At 46.8% G+C, this 21,286-nt stretch overlaps 1 protein-coding gene and 1 long non-coding RNA gene across 3 annotated transcripts in view; both read right to left on the bottom strand.

Annotated features, from left to right (window-relative positions):
• Positions 1-11,687, bottom strand: part of LARP1 (La ribonucleoprotein 1, translational regulator) — a 77,164-nt gene extending 65,477 nt beyond the window's left edge. For both annotated transcript variants that reach the window (XM_032771638.2, XM_075068192.1), the window contains exon 1: positions 11,017-11,687. In XM_032771638.2, the coding sequence (XP_032627529.1) occupies positions 11,017-11,494 (478 nt within the window). In that variant the 5' untranslated portion in view covers positions 11,495-11,687. The remainder of the gene's footprint in view (positions 1-11,016) is intronic.
• Positions 8,350-10,046, bottom strand: LOC142047132 (uncharacterized). Its single transcript, XR_012656321.1, has 2 exons — positions 9,995-10,046; positions 8,350-9,191 (listed from the first exon to the last, which is right to left on the bottom strand). It is a non-coding gene; the product is annotated as an uncharacterized LOC142047132 (long non-coding RNA).
• Positions 11,688-21,286: the final 9,599 nt, after the last annotated feature.

Here is a 21,286-nt window from a genome sequence, read left to right as displayed (position 1 = left end):
GGGGGGGGGGGGGGGAGGGAGGGTTCTGTATAGAATCACATTGTCGTATGTCCTACCCACTTTCCCAAAGCTTCTAGTTCTAGCAAACTTTGCCCCTCTTACAGCATGCAACTCCCCCTAGTCCCCTTCTCCAACATCCTACCACAGCCAGCTCCACCTAGCAGCCATCTCCTAACACCAACAACCCGACTCATTCCTCTCTTCCTGTAGGTTTTTGATAAGTCTGTAGCCTTCTTGTCCCCTAACATCCTTAATGGGCACAGTAAGAACCTTGATGTTCTCAACACTCGCCTTTTAACCTTTTAGAATAGCTCCAAGTTTTAATTAACAGAATTAAATGACAGCCTAATGCATCTAGTATCTAAAAACATGTTAAGTTCATACAAGTACTAGACAGTGAGTCCACAAAAAACTCTACCACTACCAGGAAGGAGGTGGGCAGGGAGGACAGAAGAGAATCTGCTGGGTCTTTTCACCCACTTGGGAAGGAGAAGGGGTTCTGCGAATGTTTATTAGCAAATAAACTATTCCGTTACACAGGTCCTCTGCCAGTGCCCTGAGGACTGAAGCGACTCTGTAAGAGAGCTTCACACATCACTGCTCAGCTGAAAAAAGCATGCTCCAAACATACCCTTGACCCAGACCTCGTCTTCCAAAGCCTCTTTCCCCAACCCTCCAAAAGTTATGTCTGAGGCTTTAACCCCAAGATACCCGGCTGGCAAACCAAAGTGCAGCAGATAAGACAGCCTACAACTGGCATGAGGGTCAACCTCTTCCCAGCACTTTCTACAGATGCCATTAGAGTTCAAATTTCTCTTTGTGTACAGCCCCAAGACCAACCTAGCAGTCGGCATCCTGCCCATCCCACACCGGACTCTTTCCAGAGCCAGCCAACATTACTGTATTTGACTGGAAGGGTAACTGTTGAGCAACAGAACACACATTCCCCCTCCATGACCTCCACTCCAGGGGAGCAGGAAACTGACTGTCACTCAGTTTCCCCACACAAGTTTCTCCCACCTCTACTGCATTACCAGCACTCCACCACAACAGGAAGACAGGAGGCTAGGAATGTAAGTAGGCACACATGGCTAGGGAGAGTAATCACACCAGCCACGTCCTTTTAGAACACCGCACCATCCATCTCATTCAGATATTATAGAGATGTGCAAAGCAGGGACTTGACTGTGCATACCCAAAAGCACATGCAAAGTTAGCAATACAGGCATTCACCACACAAAGCGTACCTACCCAAAGAAAAACAGACCCTATGTTTCTAAATCAATGGAATTAGTCGAATGACAGCAACTGCTGACATTGCCAGCATCAGCTCATGCTCCCCCCATGGTAAGTCTTAGTGCACAGAAACTACTATATTAAAAGAATCTTTTCCATTTCTAACTGATTCGATTACCCAGTCCAAAAGTGCCCAAAGCCATGGGGAGGTCTTGCAGCGATGGCTGCTCTTCATTGTTTCCAATGCTGAGTTGCATCAAGTGGAGATCAAAAGGGATCAGAAAAGGAGAGGAGAGAAAAATCATCTGCATTTTAAGTTTTAAATACACTCAGCTGCTGGCCACGTCACACAGAACCCCAATGCAAGAAAGCTTTGGGGAAATTCCCCACTGCAATGAACTCCTGGAACAAAGCTGCATTCATCAGCTACTAATCTGGTAAAGGTAAGGTACAGGTCTAAGACTAAGGTCATTCATTCTCAGCCACCCTCTCTGCCTTTGCATAACATAACATAATACCCCAAACCAATGTTCCCTCTAGTTTTTCCCCACACGTGTATGGAATGAATTTCGCTATGTGCACCAATATGGAGGTGGTATGTGACATCACCTCCATATTGGTGCACATAAAATTCATGTGATGGGGGTGGGGCTGAGGGGTAGAGCCGGGGATGAGGGGCTCGGGCAGAGGGTTGGATGCAGGCTCTGGCTGGGGATGAGGGGTTTGGGATGCAGGCTTCCCTGGGGCTAGGGCAAGGAGAGAGGATTCCCCCCTGCTCTCTCTCCTTTCAGCAGCACCTGGGGGGGGGGGAGGGAAAGGGGGACACCTCTCCCCACCACAGCCGCTCCGAGGCTGGGCCTGAAGGCTCGACACTTCTCCCCTGGCCGCAGCAGGTCCAAGCCGGGGCTTAATAGGCTGCAGCACAGCAACACAGTTTAGAGAAAACTTGGTCCCTAACCCAGTAAGCATTGCTTTAGCACTGCACGCAGGAGTTCTTACCCCATGCGACAGACACTAATCAAAATACAATGAAGTGCTGGGTAGGGAAGTACAGACTCCTAATTTTTATACATTATAACCCTCAACAGCTCAAAGCTGTCTTGGAACTGGCATGCTGCAGCCTTTCAGCCCCCAGAGCAGCAGCTTGGGAAGGGGCATGTGCAGGTATCTGTCCACACTAGTCCTCCACAAGCCATCCCATCACAGTGCAGACCATGCAAATTCACAGGAAACCCCAGCTAGGAGTTCAGAAAAACAGGGCAGTGATGTTTATAGGCTGAGCCACGTGTTTTCGGAAAACATGTTGACACCGAATGTGGCCACAAACCAGCCTCCACAACCATACCTACCAAGCCAGGCATAGGAAACCATACACCCTGCACAGTCTCAGTACGGCCACCAGTAGACCCAGTTGTCCAAAAGGCTTTTCAACCCAGCAGCCATTCTGACACACACACAGACCTTCTGTGAGCCAAGACTCTCTCGGCAAAGAACTCTGCTAACCAACTTATTCAACAGCCACATTCAGCTCCCATTTGTTCTGACCAGAGAGACATTCAAACATGCAAACAGCTGTTTTAAATAAGCTCTTGCTGTGGCACATTAACTTGTTACAGACCACTCATCTGCACCCTCCCCCTCACTTACCTGCTAAGCAGTCATGAGACTATCATTGGCTACCGGACTTTACTTCAATAGCTTCCCCAGATTTACTGTTGAGAATATAGATTCACAGACTTAAGGTCAGAAGGGACCATTATGGTCATCTAGTCTGACCTCCTGCACAATATAGGCCACAGAATCTCACCCACTCGCTCCTGGAACAACCCCCTAACCTATGTCCGAGTTACTGAAGTCCTCAAATTGTGGTTTAAAGACCTCAAGGTGCAGAGAATCCTCCAGCAAGTGACCCGTGCCCCACACTGCAGAGGAAGGGGAAAAACCTCCAGGGCCTCTGCCAGTCTTTCCTGGAGGAAAATTCCTTCCCAACCCCAAATAAGGCGATCAGTTAAACCCTGAGCCTGTGGGCAAGACTCACCAGCCAGCACCCAGGAAAGAATTCTCTGCAGTAACTCAGAACGCACCCCATCTAACATCCCATCACAGACCATTGGACATATTTACCTGATAATAATTAAAGAGCCTAATTTTGGCAATTAATTCATATCCCATCATACCACCCCCTCCATAAACTTATCAAGCTTAGTCTTGAAGCCAGATATATGCTCACCAGGTACAAAGCTCTGCATATGTTTTCAGTAGAATTTAGCAAACCCTTGGATTCAGAGAACAGAAAGTTGGGACCAAAACACTGATCTGAAGTGAAGCACACAGCAAAAACGGATGCAAACACGAAGAAGTGGAAGACCACAAATTTGTACAATGCATCCACACCTCTACTTTAGGCCAGGTAACAGCATAGGAGATGTTGAAGTCTTGAAGCTACCAGCATAACAACGAGATGTCTTAGCACATCAACTACAGAAGATCTCAGCTCTACAGTAACTGCTCAGCTTGCCCAGTGGATTCACTGAATATGGTTTTACAGCACACCTTCCATACCCAAGAGAGCCTCAGTTGCATACCAAACTGGGAATTAGATCTGCAGACAGTAAAAACAAAATATACCTGAGCAAACATGGCAACTATTAAGTGTATTCAGCAACTGGTGTCATACCCTCGGGCATGAGAGCCTGTAATATTAGAAAGGGGAACGCAAGGAGAGAGAGAAGATGAGAGTTCCCCATGGCCACAACGCAAGTGTATGCCAGAGCTGGGAATGGATCAGAACCCAAGTATCCTGATTCACTGAGGTCTTGAGGTTTAAAAAAATAAAAAAAATAAAAAAAAAAGGCACAAAATTGGGAGTCTTTGTTCTCTTCCTAGTTCTCCCAAAGGTTAATCGCATGGCTCTCAGCAAGAAAAATCCATGCCTCAGTTTTCCTGTCAGTAAAATGGGGGTTATACTTATCCCACGGGAATACTGTGAGGCTTAAGTCTGTGTTTGTAAAGCAAACCAAGATCCTCTAGTGTCTGGAGTTAGGCAAATACTAGGTTTAATTTTCCACTAAGATTCACATCTTTCTAAAGTCACCCTATTTACAGATGTGGGCGTTATCTGCACCTGGAAATATGGTGGCTGTGCCTTTTAAAAAGACTTTACAGTAAAGTGAAAACACCTGATCTGCCCTTATAACAAGTTCCAGTGCACCTGGAGAAGGGAGGTAGACTTGGAACACTTAACAAAAATGATGAACAAAGGCAGCCCTGTATTTCAGCTACTCAGCACCGAAATGGCACCCTGTCTAGGATGTTATGTGGTGTGCCCCAAATACATTTCACATTATTTACTGGAATGCCAAAGGATTAGGTATCATAATAGGAAAAGAGTGACAGAACCCTGCAACTCAATACCCCGGTTGCCCATTTAGCATTGCAGACATGTCTGTGCTCAATTCATTGGGGGGGGGGGTCTGAAATATTAATGGGTAGGATTTTCAAATGGGTCTAAGGAGTTAGGTGTCCAATGCAAATCTGAGCCTTAAATGATCACCAGTTTCACAATCTGCATGTACCACAGATGTGATGACAAAAAAAAGAGTTGGAAAGGTTTAAAGCAAAGATTGATAAGAATCACCTGAATTAATTCCTTCGTACTGGAAATCTAGAGCTTCGCGTCATATCAGGGAGTTCACGACTCCCAGCAACAAGGGGTTACGAATCAGCTCTCACTGAATATATTGCATTCCCCAACCTTCCCTGAAACAAACAGCGCAGAACAGAGCAAAGGTCCAGAATAAAGCTGAAAGGCATCGGCGTGTGGGGGAGGAGAAAAAGCTCTTTAACCTTTCAGGGCAGGAAGTTCCAGTCCCCTTACGCAAAAGGTTACTCAAACCTGAGTTGTGGGATCAGGACTAATGGATAGTTCAGAAGAAACGAAATCAAGGGGAACAGAACTCTTGCTGTGACGTTAGGTCTTTGTTTCAACAAAGCCAACAGCACTACACAGCTACATGCTGTGACAGAATAAGAGTTGCCCAACACTTTGGGATCAGCGCGTGCTGGATTACCAAGCATTGGCTACTCGGCACAATAGCCGTGACTAACTTTCTTGTGTCTAATGAAAAGTTATCTAGATGAAAACATGCCAACGGCAAAGCAATTTTCACACTTGTGTCACATCTCCCTTGTGGGGGCTGGTTCCAAGTGCTTCTCCCCAAACCTTTGTGGGACGCATCCCCACAGACAGTTGGGGAGGGATGAAAGGAAGTGTAATTGCAGTGGCGGTTTATGCTACCTCTTCCCACACCGCACCTCTCATGCGGCAAGTGTGCTTACCCACACATTATCTGATGCCCTTTCCAAACAGGAGTCGGTTGACATTGATACATGTGACAAGGAACTAAGAGGTATCTTTTGGAAAGCTTGACTGGCCTTCAAGATCAGCTAGAAAGAGAGCATACCCCAGACAGTGAGCTAGAAACTGCATTAAAAAAAGAAGAAATAAAAACACAGAAAAAACCCACTACAGGCTACATCTACACTAGAAAATGATGTACAGGTTTTCCAGCAACAGTGTGCTTGCACCAGGGCAGTTAATAGCATAAGAGCTGGTGTAGACAGAACTCAGCCATTTTTTTGGCACATTCATGAAAACCCTGCAGGTCTGGGCTCCAAGACAGGCTGTAAAATATAAAATACAGCAGTTCTTAAAGAGCAGTAAGTGCCTTGATACAATGTTTCTTTAAGCAAGTGCAGCAGTTTTTCACAACTGGGTGCTAGAAACACTTGAACCTTGTCCACAGTAGTGCTTACATCATTGCTAACACCGATGCAGCTGCACAACTGGGGGAAGATTCACACAAAATATTTTAGGAGGAGATTTGTTAAAGGCTGCTCCTCAGGTCATATTCCTTTTCTTCAAAAAATTTACCTAGGAGATAAAGAAAATCTTGATACATTTGAAGTTAATATATTAAGTTTGGTGTATAGCCACCTCTGGAAACACAAAAGCACTACCCTTTTCCTTAGCAAGATATTTTTCCTTTCATCTGTATGTACTCATTATTATAGGGCTGTATGTGAGATAAGCTACTGACTTTGTTTACTTAGACTATAAAAGTGCACGCATAGTAAGTCCTGTACCAAGGGGTTACAATTATCTGGATCTTGTCACAAGACCGCAATAAGGAGAAAAAGAAAAGAAATCAACACCAGTCTTGCCAGAATCGCTGTAAGTTATGAGACCATTCAGATACAAGTCTTACTGCATTTGCCAAACATTACCATTGTGCTAATCTTTAAAAGCCCAACTAAATATTTCCCCTGGCTTCCTTATACCTCTGAGTCACTCCCCAAATGCATAACTAGTCAAAATCCTAGGCAAAGAGATTTTCTGAACATACAATACTAAAAGAATCTGAGCAAATTCACTGCAACTTCTTCTATGCCCTAATATTTTTACACCAACATTTTTCTGATCCAACCTCTTTCCTAGAAGTCCAAAAAGATTTTATTATTCAGCCACAGCACTCACTCCTGCATGGCACATGCCTTAAAAAGCCATCTCAGCAGGTGCACGAACCTTTCACCTTTGGAGATTCTGCTGTAAATCCTGCTTTACAGTATCCCGCTAGAGCTCAAGTACACATAACCCTCAAAGCAACTGTACAACAAGGGACAATTAAGTAACCGTGTGTGGGAAATGCCCAGAACTGAACTGTAGCCGTGTTGCAAGTCTGGATTAAAATACCATCAGCACAGAACTGTGTCTAGAAGCTTGGATCCTGATCACAGGCCTCTGCCTAAAGAGCATCTTTTGTCACCTAATTCTGTAATACCGTCTTATAGCAAGTGCATGAAGGAGTTAAAATGATTTTTCTTACTATTTAAGGCCCCAAAGTCTGCAAAGGCAATTTATGTGGAGAGTGTCTTATACCTTTGCAGAGCTCTGCCCATGTCCACAGGTCTCCACAAGGGGTAGGGTGACCAGAGAGCAAATGTGAAAAAAATGGGACTAGGGTGGGTGGTGGAGGTAATAGGAGTCTATATAAGAAAAAGGCCCAAAAATCAGGACTATCCCTATAAAATCAGGACATCTGGGTCACCATAACAAGGGCTCACCCAAGCAGACTAGCTTGCAGGGATCAGGTCTAGGATACTTTACGCTTCTAGAACTTAAATGCAGCTTTGAAAGCAGTTTAACAGTAAGTTCTTAGTCATTCTGGGTATTTTGAAAAATAACTTTAAGCTGCCTCAAATACTTGAGCTTCAGAATGCCACCATTAAACATGTGCAAAAAATCAATTTTCTTGGAAGACCTTTAAAGACTGTTCTAACATGCAACCTAAAACTTTACCTAACCCACATGTATCTGTGAAACGAGCATACAAGCTTTGTAAAATTTCCAGGAGCTTTTGGTGAGTGCAAGAAACCCTCTACCACAAGCTGTTAAAGAACTTTTCTAGCTGTGACTGAAACCTACAAATGCTAGGAAATATATTCAAGATGGAGCCCATCAGGGAGCTCTCTGCCATGAATCTGTCCATTTGGGTAGTTTATGACAAACAAACAAACACGAAAGCTTATGCTCAAATAAATTTGTTAGTCTCTAAGGTGCCACAAGCACTCGTTCTTTTTATGACAACCATGTTTGTAAAATAAACCTTTTTTCTCCTGTTAGTTAATTTGCAAGCAAAAGAAACAATGCCCCAAGAGCAAAAGAGCGGAATAATATTGACAAGGCCTGTATTGTGTGAACTATAAGCAAGGCTGCCAAGCTCCAGAAAATGCCCCACTAGTTAATTTCACTGTTTAACACCTTAAGGAATACTCTGATTCTGAGTGGAACAGAATTCAGGTTGTTACAATATTATTCCCTTTCAACAACTAATTTCCCCCCACAAGAGTAAGTTGTGGAGTTTCTCTTCCCCCTCTCCAAAAACCCAGTAGTGTGGCAATTCAAGTGCTTAACACTGGTTATCTCTTTCTTGAAGCACATGTTCTCTCCCCACCCCCTCAAGAAAAAAAATAGTTTTCCCACTCTGATAACAGGACCAATACCAAAACATGCTGTCTTTTAAAACCTGAAATATTAATGCATAAGAGCTGAAGGCAAGTCAAAAAAGACATTTATTGCAGATCTTGGGTATACTTTCAATCCATTCTCACCAGAAGTACTGTATGTAGTCATACAGCTTTAGAGTTTAGGATAAATAGTGTAATTCACAAAGCTCTACATAGATGATATGCACAAAAATTAATATATGAAGTCTTATGTTCTGCTTACATCACAACCTGCTGGATCAGCCTCCTGAATCACAAAATGTTTGCACTGCAAATTGAAAACACTGCAAGTGCTAAACTCTAGAGAATGGCTATTACAGAATATGGCCCAACAAGGCAGCATTATGAATCCTCTCCGTTGAATGAAGGTGTAAGATCAGCTTTAGGTCATACAACAAGAAGTAAACTGAGGCAGCAAAACAGTCAGAATTTTGTTAAGACAAGTCATTCTTATACCATCCCATGGTTTCACAGACTAAAGCAGTTTGCCTCCACGGAGATTTTTGCTGTGCACTATTAAAGTTATCTCCTATATGCTTTTCCCCACTAAAAAAAAAAGAGTATTCCAAGCAGATATTCCAGATCTGTCCATCTTCCAAAGATCAATAACTATGATGATTCATCATGTTAGATGGTACCAACTTTTGCAAAATGATGGCACACACACTGATGAGAAACCAGATGTCATAGCTGGGAATGCAATTTAAAGTTTGCAAGGGAAGGCTGAAAAATTAAAATGCCCTCATAAATGAGATATCCATTTAAAATTCTCAGTATTTTCTCCTGCTATGGGTTCCCCTCATGATAAAACAGTTTGTTTCTCCTGATGAAGATAATATCTATTACAACGTGCAAGAAAATGCAAAGTGTTCAGCATTTCCATTCTTGGCCTAAAAAGAACGTGGTAGGAAGAATGCACAATTTAAAAGGCAGTTGTTACTAAACTACAACTGAACCACACACACCTCAGTAACTTTTGGAGGAAGAGGGGTTGAAGTTACACCACAGAATCAGCATTGCAACATGCACGATTACCAGAAAGCTACTTGGAATTTCCTTTGGGCCAAGGATTTATTCCAAAAGGGGCCAGGGGTGGGGGGAGGGGTTGTTTGTCCAGCATATTCACCCTCCCTTTCCCATCCTCCACACAGATTCAATGCAGGGAAGAGAGGGTTACCCACTCCAGCTTACTTCCAGCTCTGGAACTGCACAGAAATGAAGGACTGAGGCCTACATGTCACTGTGCCAGCAAAGCAAGGGAGACAGGAGTCAAGGGCCCAGCCGCATTAAGCTACAGAGGAATATGCACACGTGGGGAAGAAGGGGAGAACTACCTTTCGCACACACGCAGGGCCGCTGTGAGAACGGAGAACACGTGGGGGTTACGGGGAATTCCCCCCCGAAAAAGATGTAGCGTGCTCCGATCAATGGTGCACTGGATCAGACACAGGAGAGACAGGGTAGGGAATGGGGGATGGGCCAGGGCTGGCAGATCCCCTCCCCCTCGCGCCCCCTCCAGCACAGATTGTCTGTAACCCTCTAAGGCTTTGCAGATTCTTGCCGGGGCGCAAATCGGCGGCAGAGGGGTCGATTCGTGCCGGGAAAGGGGGAGAAGGCCCCGCGGTGAGCCGGAGTGGGGGGCGGGGGGGGGGGAATCACATGCTCGCAGCAGAAGAAACCACGTTGTCTTTACTGCTGCAGTGGAATGCCGGGAAGGGGAGGAAGCTCCGAGCGCAGCCACCCAGCCCCACGCAAGCTGCCAGATCGAACGCTCAGTCGTTCGCCGTGGAACGTTCGTACCGCGGTCTGGAACGCTGCAACCCCGCGGTGGAACCTTCGGCCTGAGCGCAGCCCCCCACCCCGCCCCAAAGCCGCATGGCCGCGCCGCTCCGCCGGGGCTGGGCTCCGCTCCCCCTCCCCCGCACACACATGCTCTCCGCCCTCATGGCTCCCTCAGGCTGCAAGTAGCCTCCCCTTTCCCAGCGAGCCGGGGCTGCTACAGAAATCCTAAATCCACGTTCCCCAGATCACCCCCCGCTTCCCCTCCAAACGTGCATCCGGCTAGGACTCAGGCGGAGAGCGGCGGCGTGCGATCGGCTCCCCCCGCCCCCAATCGCCAAGGCCACATAGGTAGTTCTACCCACGCCGGGTTACATCCAGCGAGTCCCCATAGTCTTGGCACCTGGCAAACTTTGGCACTCGAAGCCAGACAGCTGGCGAGGGCATGGAGGGATTTCATTCCTTTTCTGGCCCAGGCCAAATAGACTCATTCAATATTTACAATATGGGAAATATGGCAACGCTGAACTGGGGAGAGTGATCTATTCCAAACAAACCTTTCCACCCTGCCATACAAATACACAGACGAAGGGCCCCTTCTCAGTATTTTTATTATGGCCCGGGAGGGGGGAGACCTTTCATAAAAAAGGCAGCTCCTGTGAGCCCCGGGCGAGCGCGTGTGAGACCTAGGCCTTGCGATCACGCTTCTCTCCGGCTGCCCGCAGCCCCACGCACCCCACCCTGGCTTACTCCCCCAGCTAGTGCACGGGGGCTGGTCGGGGACAGGACCCCCAGGCAGGGGGTAGATCCAACAGCGACGGAGCCAATTGGGGTGGGGTCGGAGAACAAAAACCCCCGAGTCACTGTACTGCAGACCAGCGATCCCTCCCCACCGCACCGCACCCCGCCCCGGCTCAGGGTCACCCCCGGACCCACCTGGGGGGGACTGTCCGTTGACTGTGACCACGGCCACCGGGGCGTTTTTAGTCCAAGGGTTCACCTTGGGCGGGGGGGCCTCGATGAATTCCTTGCGCCCGCCTCCTCCCTGCTCACCGCCTTCCTCGCCGCCGCTGCTGCCGCCCGCCTCGCCCAGCAGCCGGTTCTCGCCCCCTCCGCGCTGCTGCAGCAGGTTCTCCTTCTCCTGGTTGTTGCTCTCCTCCTTCTGCTGCTTGATGCTGGGGGGCCTGGACGCCGCGCTCCGCCGGGGCTGCTCCCCCGCCACCCCGCCGCCCCCCTTGGGGCAGCTGTCCGGGGCGCCCCCGCGGCCCTCCTCGGCGGTGGCCTTCTCCACTTGGGGCATGAGGGGCTCGCCCTTCTCCCGGGCCCCTTCCTGGGGCTTCTTGATGAGCAGCCCGTGCTCCTCGGCCGGCAGTAGGGGGTTGCCGGGCAGGAGAGCCTCCACCTGGGTCGCCATCTGCGCCCCCGGCCGGCCGCCGCGTCCCCCCGGCTCCTGCTCCAGGAGCTCCCCCCGCCGGGCGGGGCCCTGCTCAGCCGCACGCAGCCCGGAGCGAGTGGGGGGGGGGGCTCCCTGCACCAGCTCCCCCTCCCGCGGCACCCCTCCAGCCGCAGCAATATGGAGAAGCAGGGAGACCACGCGACTAGCACGGGAGCGCGCGCGCGCGCGCACCCCTCCCCCCCGGCGCGGCCTGCCTGCCGCCGCGCGCGCGCACGTACCAGCGCCAGCTCCGCCTCGACGGGCGGGGCAGTTCGCGGCGGCTGGAGGAGCGCCTTAAAGGGGCAGCGCCTGCAGGACGGGGAGGAGCCCGGGGTGCGGTGCAGTCTCCATCTCCAGCCTGGGCCGCCCCAGCCTGGGCGCTTGCTTTCCTCCTTCCCCCCAGCTTCCCTCTGGGCAGCGCCCCGGGATCTCCCCCTTGGGTGAGCAGCTGTCCCGATTTTATAGGGACAGTCCCAAGTTTGGGGTCTTTCTCTTACATAGGCTCCTATTACTCCCACCCCCTGTCCTGATTTTTGCTGGTCACCCTCCCACCCACTCACTGCTCCTGACCCCTGCACTCCCCAAGCCCTGGCTGTCTCCCTATTCCCAGCATACCCCTTTGTATGGCTCCTAGGGGAACTTTTAGGGGCAGGAAGGTCAGGAATGGGACTTGAAGAGCTTGTCATCCTGCTTTAGTATTCTCCCTTGTATCCAGGTACATATATTTTAGGAGGTTATGCTAATTATTAACTAATCTTCAGTATTTTCCATACCAGACATTTCAAACCACTGTATAATTTAACTGTTAATGGTGGTTGTCACCCTGATCCTCCCAGACTAACATTTCCATCAGATTTAATGCAGTTCACAGAGGAGAGGGGGAAAAAATAGGACTTAACAACCTTAAGAAATGGGCTGGTGTGAGGGGCTGTTTCATTTTTATTGCCACAGCTGACAAGACCTATCTAATACCACAGTGATTCTCAGTAAAGGCATCCTATAATCACGACAAGCCTTATGTGATCCCATATTCTATATTTAATAGATAAGGCAATACTTTACTTCTCTACAGCACTACCTTTCATCTAGAAGAACTGGTATTTAATGTATCATAGAAGCTGCGCTCACAGAGTTAAGACACTCCTAGGAATATTGAAAGCACAACAAGTTGCAGCAACAATTTAGCTTCAAGGTAGTGGTGCATGGAAAGAAGGGAAGAGAGGAATTTAAAGTTAGCGGTTAGGAAGAAAGGGGAAAATGAAAGAAAAATAATGAAACAAAGAGAGGCTAGAAAAGACGTTAGACAAAGTCTTGGGCAAAGAGATGAACTTTGCACCTTATTCTGAAGAGCAATAGGGGTTAAAGTTCTAACAGACCCCCAGCGAGAGTTTCAAATAGCCAAGAACCCTCCTCTGAGAATGTCTTGCCTCCAGCTCTCAACAATACTTGTAACCCTTTGGTCATTATGTCCCCTTCTGCACCCGATCCACAGAGCATGCAAGTCTGTTACAGCCTCCAGCTCAGAACCTGGCTCTTAGCTCAAGCTATAGAAACATGTGCTTTCAGCTCTGGAGGTCTCTATGTGGTGTCTGTCACAGAGGGACACCTAGGTACTGTTGTCAGGAGCAGTACAGATAGCGTGGTGGCCCACAGGGCAATTGAAGGGTCCTAGAAGTTCCTCTAACCTACCCCAGCCAGCAATTGCCCGAGTGCACTGTGCTTCCACCATGCTAGGGCTTGATGTGGAAATAGAGCAGGACCCAGCTATGCTGGCTCTGTGCCAACTGATAAGTCCCCCACACACTGGGAGAATTCGCAGCTGGCCAAATCTAGGTGATTTCTGACCCCTCTGTGCTGCCAAAGAGGCACAAAAGAATCAGAACGCAGGAGGGAGTCTGGTTTGTGGTCTCGAAGACAAAGAAGGCCTTGTAGATTAAAACCAACAACTTCAATAGCGTCTGAAACCAAACCGGAAGCCATGCAGTGTGTGGATCAGCTGCATTTCCCCCGCTAGCTAAAGGTTCCCAGTTATCTTAAGGGTCAGTCCCAAGTAAAGTTCACTGTAGCAGTACAACCCAGCGGTGCCAGAGTTGTGCATGATCATGGGGAGGTCCACATCAGTAAGAAAAGGTGGCAACCTCCCAGCTAGGAGAAGAATGAGGGACCAACCACCGTCGCCATCTAGGAATCCAAGAGCACTCGGGTGCTTGGACAAGCAAGAGGCACAGAAGTGCCCCAGGATTGTGACCATCTTGGGCACAGAGCGGGCAAACTCCAGCAAGAAATGGAGTCATTACAAGGCCCTGTCAATTTCTCTGCTTGTGCCCCTGCCCCCGCCTCCCCACCCCAATCATCATCGCCTCTCTCTTGTGTGAATGGAGTCTCAGCCAGTTCATTCTTACTGAAGTCCTTGGTCAGGCACTGGAAAAGCAAGGAAACTACAAGGTCTGGACCTGATGAAAAGGACACAGATATGAGTGTCACCAGCATTTCTCAGTCTGCTCTAGCTGCTTCAAACAAACAAGGAACGGGAGGGGGTGACAAAATGCAACCATATCGGGTCACACATGAGAAAGCCATTGGGGCTGGGGAAGAGGGGAAATGAATCCTTACCCAACACCATCCTCAAGAACCTGACGCCTTCCTGCTGACCGCACGTACAGATAGCTCACATGTAAAAACTTGACTATTCAGGTAGAAGCATCAGTCAAATTATAGCTACAAAATTGCAAGGTATACCTGTAGCCACTGCAGCTGATCCTATTTACCCTCCCTTAATTCCAGCCCCATTGTAGTCATTTGTCATGTCCATACCACACCTAAGCTTGCCACTGTAACAATCTGCTCTGCACTGCACAGTCATAGAAACCCACCCTCAGGGGAAAGGATGCCATTCGGATGTGACTATTTCCAGGGCGTGATGCAAGTGATAGATAGGCATCTCAGGAGCTTGTTCTGGGTGCGCTAAAAGGAACGAGAATACTGCCGCCGCTATCACCACCTCATTTCTGCTTATGCAACACTTACCTGTCAGTGTTTTTTGGGCACAGCTGTTTCTATATATAGTCTGCAAAACTAATGCCTGGATACCAAAAGATGATGTGTTTATGATTATGCTTTCAGGCCCAGAAAAGAAGGAGCGTGGAGACACACATAATGGAATCCCTGCCCGTAACTAGGGCTATAGGAACTACAGTAATAACAAATAATAAATATAGGACAGACACACTCAAACATACATTATGCACAAAAACAGTATACAGAAACACAACATTGGCATGCACACACACACAAGTATGCATGATACTTGCACACATTTTATTGCAGTCTCTTCCTCCTTTAGTGTGATGTTCCGAAGATCGGAGGTTACCACCCCAGCAGCACCTCTATATTTTAAGCTGTCATTTCCATTGCAAACTTTGGTTTTCAGTGGGTTAGTTATTCGCAGTTTTTTTAATTTGGACTGAAATGTCTGGGAGTTTCTATGGTAAGAATATAACAATCTGAAAACATTTAGCCTAAGTTTTGCCCTGTACAACCTGTGTCTATTTACAGAGAGTATATTATTTACAGAGCACCGTCTGTGTCTAAGTTATTGGCATTTAGGTCTTTTACCTGCCTGTTTTAGTGCTTACATTAATAGGAGGAGACGGTCTATGATAAATTGTATTGCTATAACCCCTATGGACCAGCCAAACAGCTACTCTTGTCTTCATGGTTCTGAGAGTGATCACCTCTGAGTCCTTGTAAAGCAGCTTTATGAGACTGCTCCAAGAAAAACTGAAATAAGGTTTGTTTACATTTGAAGTAAAGGTTAGTGAGGCTTTGTAATAACAAACAGGATGAAATGGCAGAGGGAGAGAGAGCAGCTAACATTTTAATGCTCAACAGCAATCACTGAGATGGGGAACGTACCATCAATACCACTGAAGTGCACTGGACTCACCACGTGGAGTAGAAATATGAAATTTGAAGAACTAGCAGCTGTGCTTTCTTTGCGGTATTTCAGCACTGAATGCACACAGAACGGCAGCATTCCCACTGAGGTGCCCGGCTTTAGAGAGTTTATCTGCCAATTTCATTGAGACTCTTAGGGCCAAATGTGCAAACAGTGGTGCTCAAGTGGTACATTCAGAACGCGTGATAGTGCTCTCAGTTACCTGTTATCATGTGCGAGTTAATGCAATTTTGGTACCAATATTTCAGAATTTGGCCTTAAGGGTGAACTGTAAAGCAATGAAAAATGAAGGCTTGATTTAAGTACTAAATGACTCCATTAACCAGGCTGTATGGGCCATTCAGCACACAGGCATGTTTTATCTAACTTTTTTAAATCACTTTTTCCCTCTCAGATTTTCTTGGTCCTTCTTGAGTCCCTGAGGGGTTCCCAGATCTGCGAGGTCACAGTATGATGCAGCCTCATGGATTGCAGTGAAAATTCTGGTAGTGTGTGTCACATTCTGGGATAGCTTTAAGAAACCAGGAAGTAAATCACTAAAGGGAAAAAGGAATTTTATATAAATTAGTTACAACTAGATAGTCAGGCCCAGGCAGATGTTGGAGTATCCAATCTAAGCTTCTCCCAAGGTTCAAGGGTGTTCATATATGGGATTTGGGTTGCCCCACTTCTGGCTAAAAAAAAATAATTCTCATTTTTGTTGTGCAGGTCATCTGAATTCTTGAGAGCCTAGTCTGGCATGCTATGCAATTCCTATTGGTTTTAATTGGCTAAACTTCCGTGTGATGCTTTGAAAATGTACCTCAATATAGTTCAGCAAGTATGTTTGTGTGTGTGTGAGAGAGAGACAGAGACAGAGACAGAGAGAAATAACATTCTTTCTTGGGAGCCACTTTTACATACCTACAAAATTGATAAATGGCTTTGGTCCAATTACTGTGCTTTGCAGGTCTTCTCTCAAGCATCACTGTTCTTTAAGGGAGGAATGTTCTGAGCCCATTGGTTGAGGAGAATTTCTTCTACCTCTCTGCAGATGAGCTGTGTTCAGAGCAGGCAAAGACTAAGTTTAGTGTAAACAGACTCTTAGCAACCCGCCCATACTCCAGTCCTATCTCTACTTCCTCAGCTCTCAGATGCTACTTGAGTTCCCCTCCTCCATCCCCCACTACCCAGCAGGGAAGACTTGTTGAACTACTAGGTATCTCACTGACTATGCTACAATGGAACCTAACTAGGCTCAGTTTGTTAGAAAACCCAGTAGGGCTGGGGCATATGCCAGAAGCCGCCTCCCCTCAGCCGCACCGTGGCAAGGCGTATGAAATGTCTACAATACTACTACTCCTTTGGCCTGGGCGGCCAGCCAATATTTGGGGCTTTGTCAGGTAAGAGGAGAAAGTGATGTTCCGATGAATCAGGTACGTCTTTGGTACAATCCCGTTTCATGACAAAGAATGCACGCAAAGCCCTGTTTCCCTGAGCACAGGAGATACAGACAGCAGCAGGCAGTTTCCTTGCTCAGGATTTTCAAGCCACTCCCATGGCCCAAGGAGCTCTTGTCTGTGCTCCCTCTCAGGGCCATGTTCACAACTGCTTCTAAATTCTCCCACTGTCTGCTGGCTTTTTGTCTTTCTTTCTCCCTCTGACACACAGAGACCAAAGCTGAGCCACTGTATTTGCAATCAGTCATCAGCTTTGTATGCGGCCTACAGCCTTGGATGGTGGTTTCCATTGTCTCCAGATATCTTAGTCCATATAGGAGCTTACTTTGGTAAGTTACTAAATGAAGCTGCACTGGGCTAAATCCCAATTTGCCCTGGTCCAGCACAGCTACGTTAGGGGAAGGAGTGTTGCCATCTCACAATTTTACTGGGAGTCTCACAAGATGTAGCATTTTTCTTAAAGCCCCAGCTAACATGTTTTAATTAAACAGTATTTAAAAACATGTTATCACTTAGGCCTGGTTTAGAGTTAAAAAAAAATAAAAAGATTCTTTTTAAAACCAAGTTAGCTATGATGACTTGAAACATCCCTGGATGCCCAGCACAGACACAATTTAAACACCTTTATAATCATGTTAGTTGGTGGTGGTGTAGCCTAGCCTAGTTCCTCTCCTCTCAATGTCGACCATTAACACAGGTGTTTTTTAAGAAATTAAATGGTGTCTCCACTGGGTGCTATCTGGTGTTCTAAACTGTTAGATAATTGCATTAAAAAAAACCCCAAACCCTGTTTTTTCCTAGTCTAGACAACACCTAGATTCTTAGGGTTGACCATGACATCTGTTAAATGTTGTCTTGTCTACATTAGATGCTAACACCTTTTTAAAACACCACTTAGCTACCAAGTTTTAATTAACTCAAGTGTTGTTTTTAAAAGTGTTCTCATCTTGTGCGGACAGTGTTTAACACTTGTCAGCCAGTCATGGTCAACCTTAGGGCCTTGACGAGACTAGGGAGGAAAGTAACAACGTGTTTGGTGATTTCTTTCCCTCCCTCTCCAAATTTTACCAAAAATTTTCAATTTTCTCTCAGGAAAATCTAAAAGAAAGGTGGCTCAGGAAGACCCAAATCAAAACGTTTTGAGCGTTGAACCACACTGAACCTTTCATTATGAGTTAGTTTGATGTTCATCTGCCAAGCTGCAATGGTGCATGATGGAAGATGTATTTCAGTTATCTCATATGCCTCATTCTTCCCTATGAGCCGGGCTCTCTGGCTGGACTACATCTCCCATGATGCACTGCAGTCTCTCCTCTGGCTGGAATGACGCAGGGGATGTAGTCTAGCAGGAGAGAATAGGGACATGAGGCCCTGGCTCAGCAGAAGACTACTATTGAACAGGCCCCAAATGAAAGGTTTTGCCAACTCCAAATAGAAAAATTTCACAGCATTTAGTTCCGGAAAACATTTTGATATTTCAAATTTGTGTCCCAAGTCAGGATGAAGAAACAATGCCAAAATATCAGAATTTCCTGTAGGACAGAAATTGCAAATTTTTTATCAGCTCTAAAAAATACAAGCAGGTGCAAGTAGAGATCAACCTCAGACACTGTGCCACACTACAGGGACCTGCACCTGGCATTATGGAATAGGTGCGATGATCCACAGGCCCCATAATGCTATCAGGAAGCGCCATGTGTGGCTGCAACACACTGTGGCCACTGAAATCAGGATGGCTAATGTCCCTGCTGCTGCACTGTACTTTCATTTGTGCAGTCCCATCAGTTAGTGTCCCAACAGTTCACGTCTCTGGTCCAGACACAGCCATGCTCAAAAGCAAAATCAGCAGCCAAGCATGCACCCAAGTTCTAGTCTGCATTTTAACACCTAGGAACGACAGGCAGATTATAACTTGCACTGCCATAAAATTCTTTACCTGCAGCCATGTGATTCTCAGAAAGGTGTAAAATTCTTCCCTATGAGATGACTAACATTGCTTCCATGCAGATCCTTATAACCCAAAACCCCACTGATCAGTTTGAAAGGCAACCATATCCAGACCAATAAATGGCTTTGGGAAAGTCATTTTTGATCCATGGAATAAGAAGATCACTGCAAATGAATCCTACTGTATTCCCATAGAAAAACTTTTGCTGAGGGGGACACCATGGGCCAGGTTCTCAACTTCGCAGTCTTAATCTTCCAGTCCAGTATGTAGATGTGTTGCATGTTCACTATTCAACAGACCCGCTCACACTTCCCTTCGCTCAACAAGTGTGCACATGGCCACAGTTCAACAGGCCATTTACCCCCAGCTAGAAACAAGAGTTGTAAACAATCTCGTATCCTAGCCACAGCAAGTTGGGACAATTCACTTCAGCTTGCAGATGTTTTCCCTGCCACTAAAAATGAGTCACCGGGACAGCAGTCAGAGAGCATCCCAGGCATTCTCTATTGGAAAGCTGTTATTCAATCTTTGCCATTATTTTGCTGTAACTGGATTGGGGAAATCTGTCAGATTAGAAGAACAAGGGACTGGAAGGGTCCTCCTGGATCATCCAGTCCAGTCCCCTGCTGTCGCAGGCAACCCCCTAATATCATCCTGTTAATAAACTTATCAAGTTCCATCTTAAGACTAGTTTGGTTGCCCCTCCCTGCCCCCCGCACCAGTACTCCCAATGGAAATACTGTTCCAGAACCTCCCTCCTCTACTGGTTAGAAAACTTCCATTTCCAATCCAAATGTATTCCTGCCCAGTTTATACTCATTTGTTTTCATGCCAACTTTCTCCTTAAGCTTCTTTTCCCTCCCTGGAGTTTATCCCCTATATATTGACTGAGATCAATCATCTCCCCTCTCAGCGTTCATTTTGCTAGGCAAACCAAGGCCAGGTCTTTACAGACTATGTCTGCACTATGAGCTAGGGGTGTGATTTCCAGCTCCCGTCCACCTACTCACACTAGCTCTGATCTGAGCTAGTGTAACCACAGTAGCAAGGGCAGCAGTGGCAGGGGCTAGCCGCCTTGCATATGTACCCACAAGGTTCAGGTGGGTTTGTACTTGAGGCAGCCAGCCCATGCTCCCACTGCCCTTGCTACCGTGGCTACTCTAGAATTTTTAGCCTGCTCATTTGATGAAAGCTAGTGCAGGCTGGGAATCACACCGCTAGCTTGCAGTATAGACACAGCCTCAATTTCCTCTCAGAAAACAGGCTCACTTCTTAGCAGCTATTCTCTGCACCTGTTCCAGTTTGAGTTCCTCTTTCTTGAACATGGGTGGCCAGAATAGTGCACCGTATTTCAGATGAGTCTTAGCCATGCCTGGTATAATGGCAATAATTCTTCCTGATCTCTACTGAAAATACTTCACCTGATACATCCAAGGATTGCATTTGCTTTTAATGGATACGTTCTCAGTCATCCTATAAATCAATTATATACCCAGGTCTTTCTCCTCCTCATCTCATTTCCAGCTGATGAGCCCTGAGCTTAGAGCAGAAATGCTTCTTGTTAGTCCATTATAAATAACTACCTTGTTGTATTTAAAAATCTGTCATTATCAACATGACTGTCCCCCCCTACACGCAAGTCATTATTTGAGTGGGAACAACACAGAGCTAGTATATCGTCTTGTCTACCCAGGGGAAATCTTAAAAAAAGTTTTCCTCACTCCCAGTTACCAACATCAGCTGCAGAAACTGACACCGTGGGGGCTCAGCTTCTTTGCAAAACAGGTCACGTATCTGTGTGCCTCAATATGGACTGGGCTGCCTAATTTGAAGTTTGTAAATGTAGTCATTACTGCATAGGGGCAGCCTGGTGGCAATATAGCAGGGGGAGGTGGGAGCGTGATGTAGTTTTATGCTAGGATCTTGGCCACCAGTGTAGCTGTGACAGTGCAAACCCTTAATAAAGGTGTAGTTTAATCCATCAGTTTGGCACCAGATGATGCTATATCCCTCTCTGAGGCCTGAATGATTAGGAGTGGTGGGTGTGAACCGGTTACCCCAAACTTGGGGAGCCGAAGGATGTACTGGATGAGCTTGGGGACTTGTGGAAAAAGTAGCATGTGATCATGTCCTCAAAGATGGTATCAGGTATATGCCAAGGGGGCTGAATTAAGCTGGCACAGACAGCCTGAAGTGCTGGCTTTGCAACCATGACATTCTTTTAGCATAGGCTTTTTAAGTGTCATAGGGCTGCAGGTTGCAGTTCAGGAAGCTCCTGGAGCTCTGGTGTGTGGGTGGGGTTTTTATTCACCGATATTCTCCCATCCCTGGTCCAGAGGTGCTGAACTGAGCTCAGTTTTCCAGCTTTTCTTATCACAGACCTCCGGGGCCACACACACCCAGGAGCTGAGCTGAGGAGGACTCGT

This window comes from Chelonoidis abingdonii, chromosome 7, assembly GCF_003597395.2.
Source record: "Chelonoidis abingdonii isolate Lonesome George chromosome 7, CheloAbing_2.0, whole genome shotgun sequence".
Classification (NCBI taxonomy): domain Eukaryota; kingdom Metazoa; phylum Chordata; order Testudines; family Testudinidae; genus Chelonoidis; species Chelonoidis abingdonii.
Note: the sequence above shows the minus strand (reverse complement) of the source record. Positions and strands in the feature narration are given on the sequence as shown.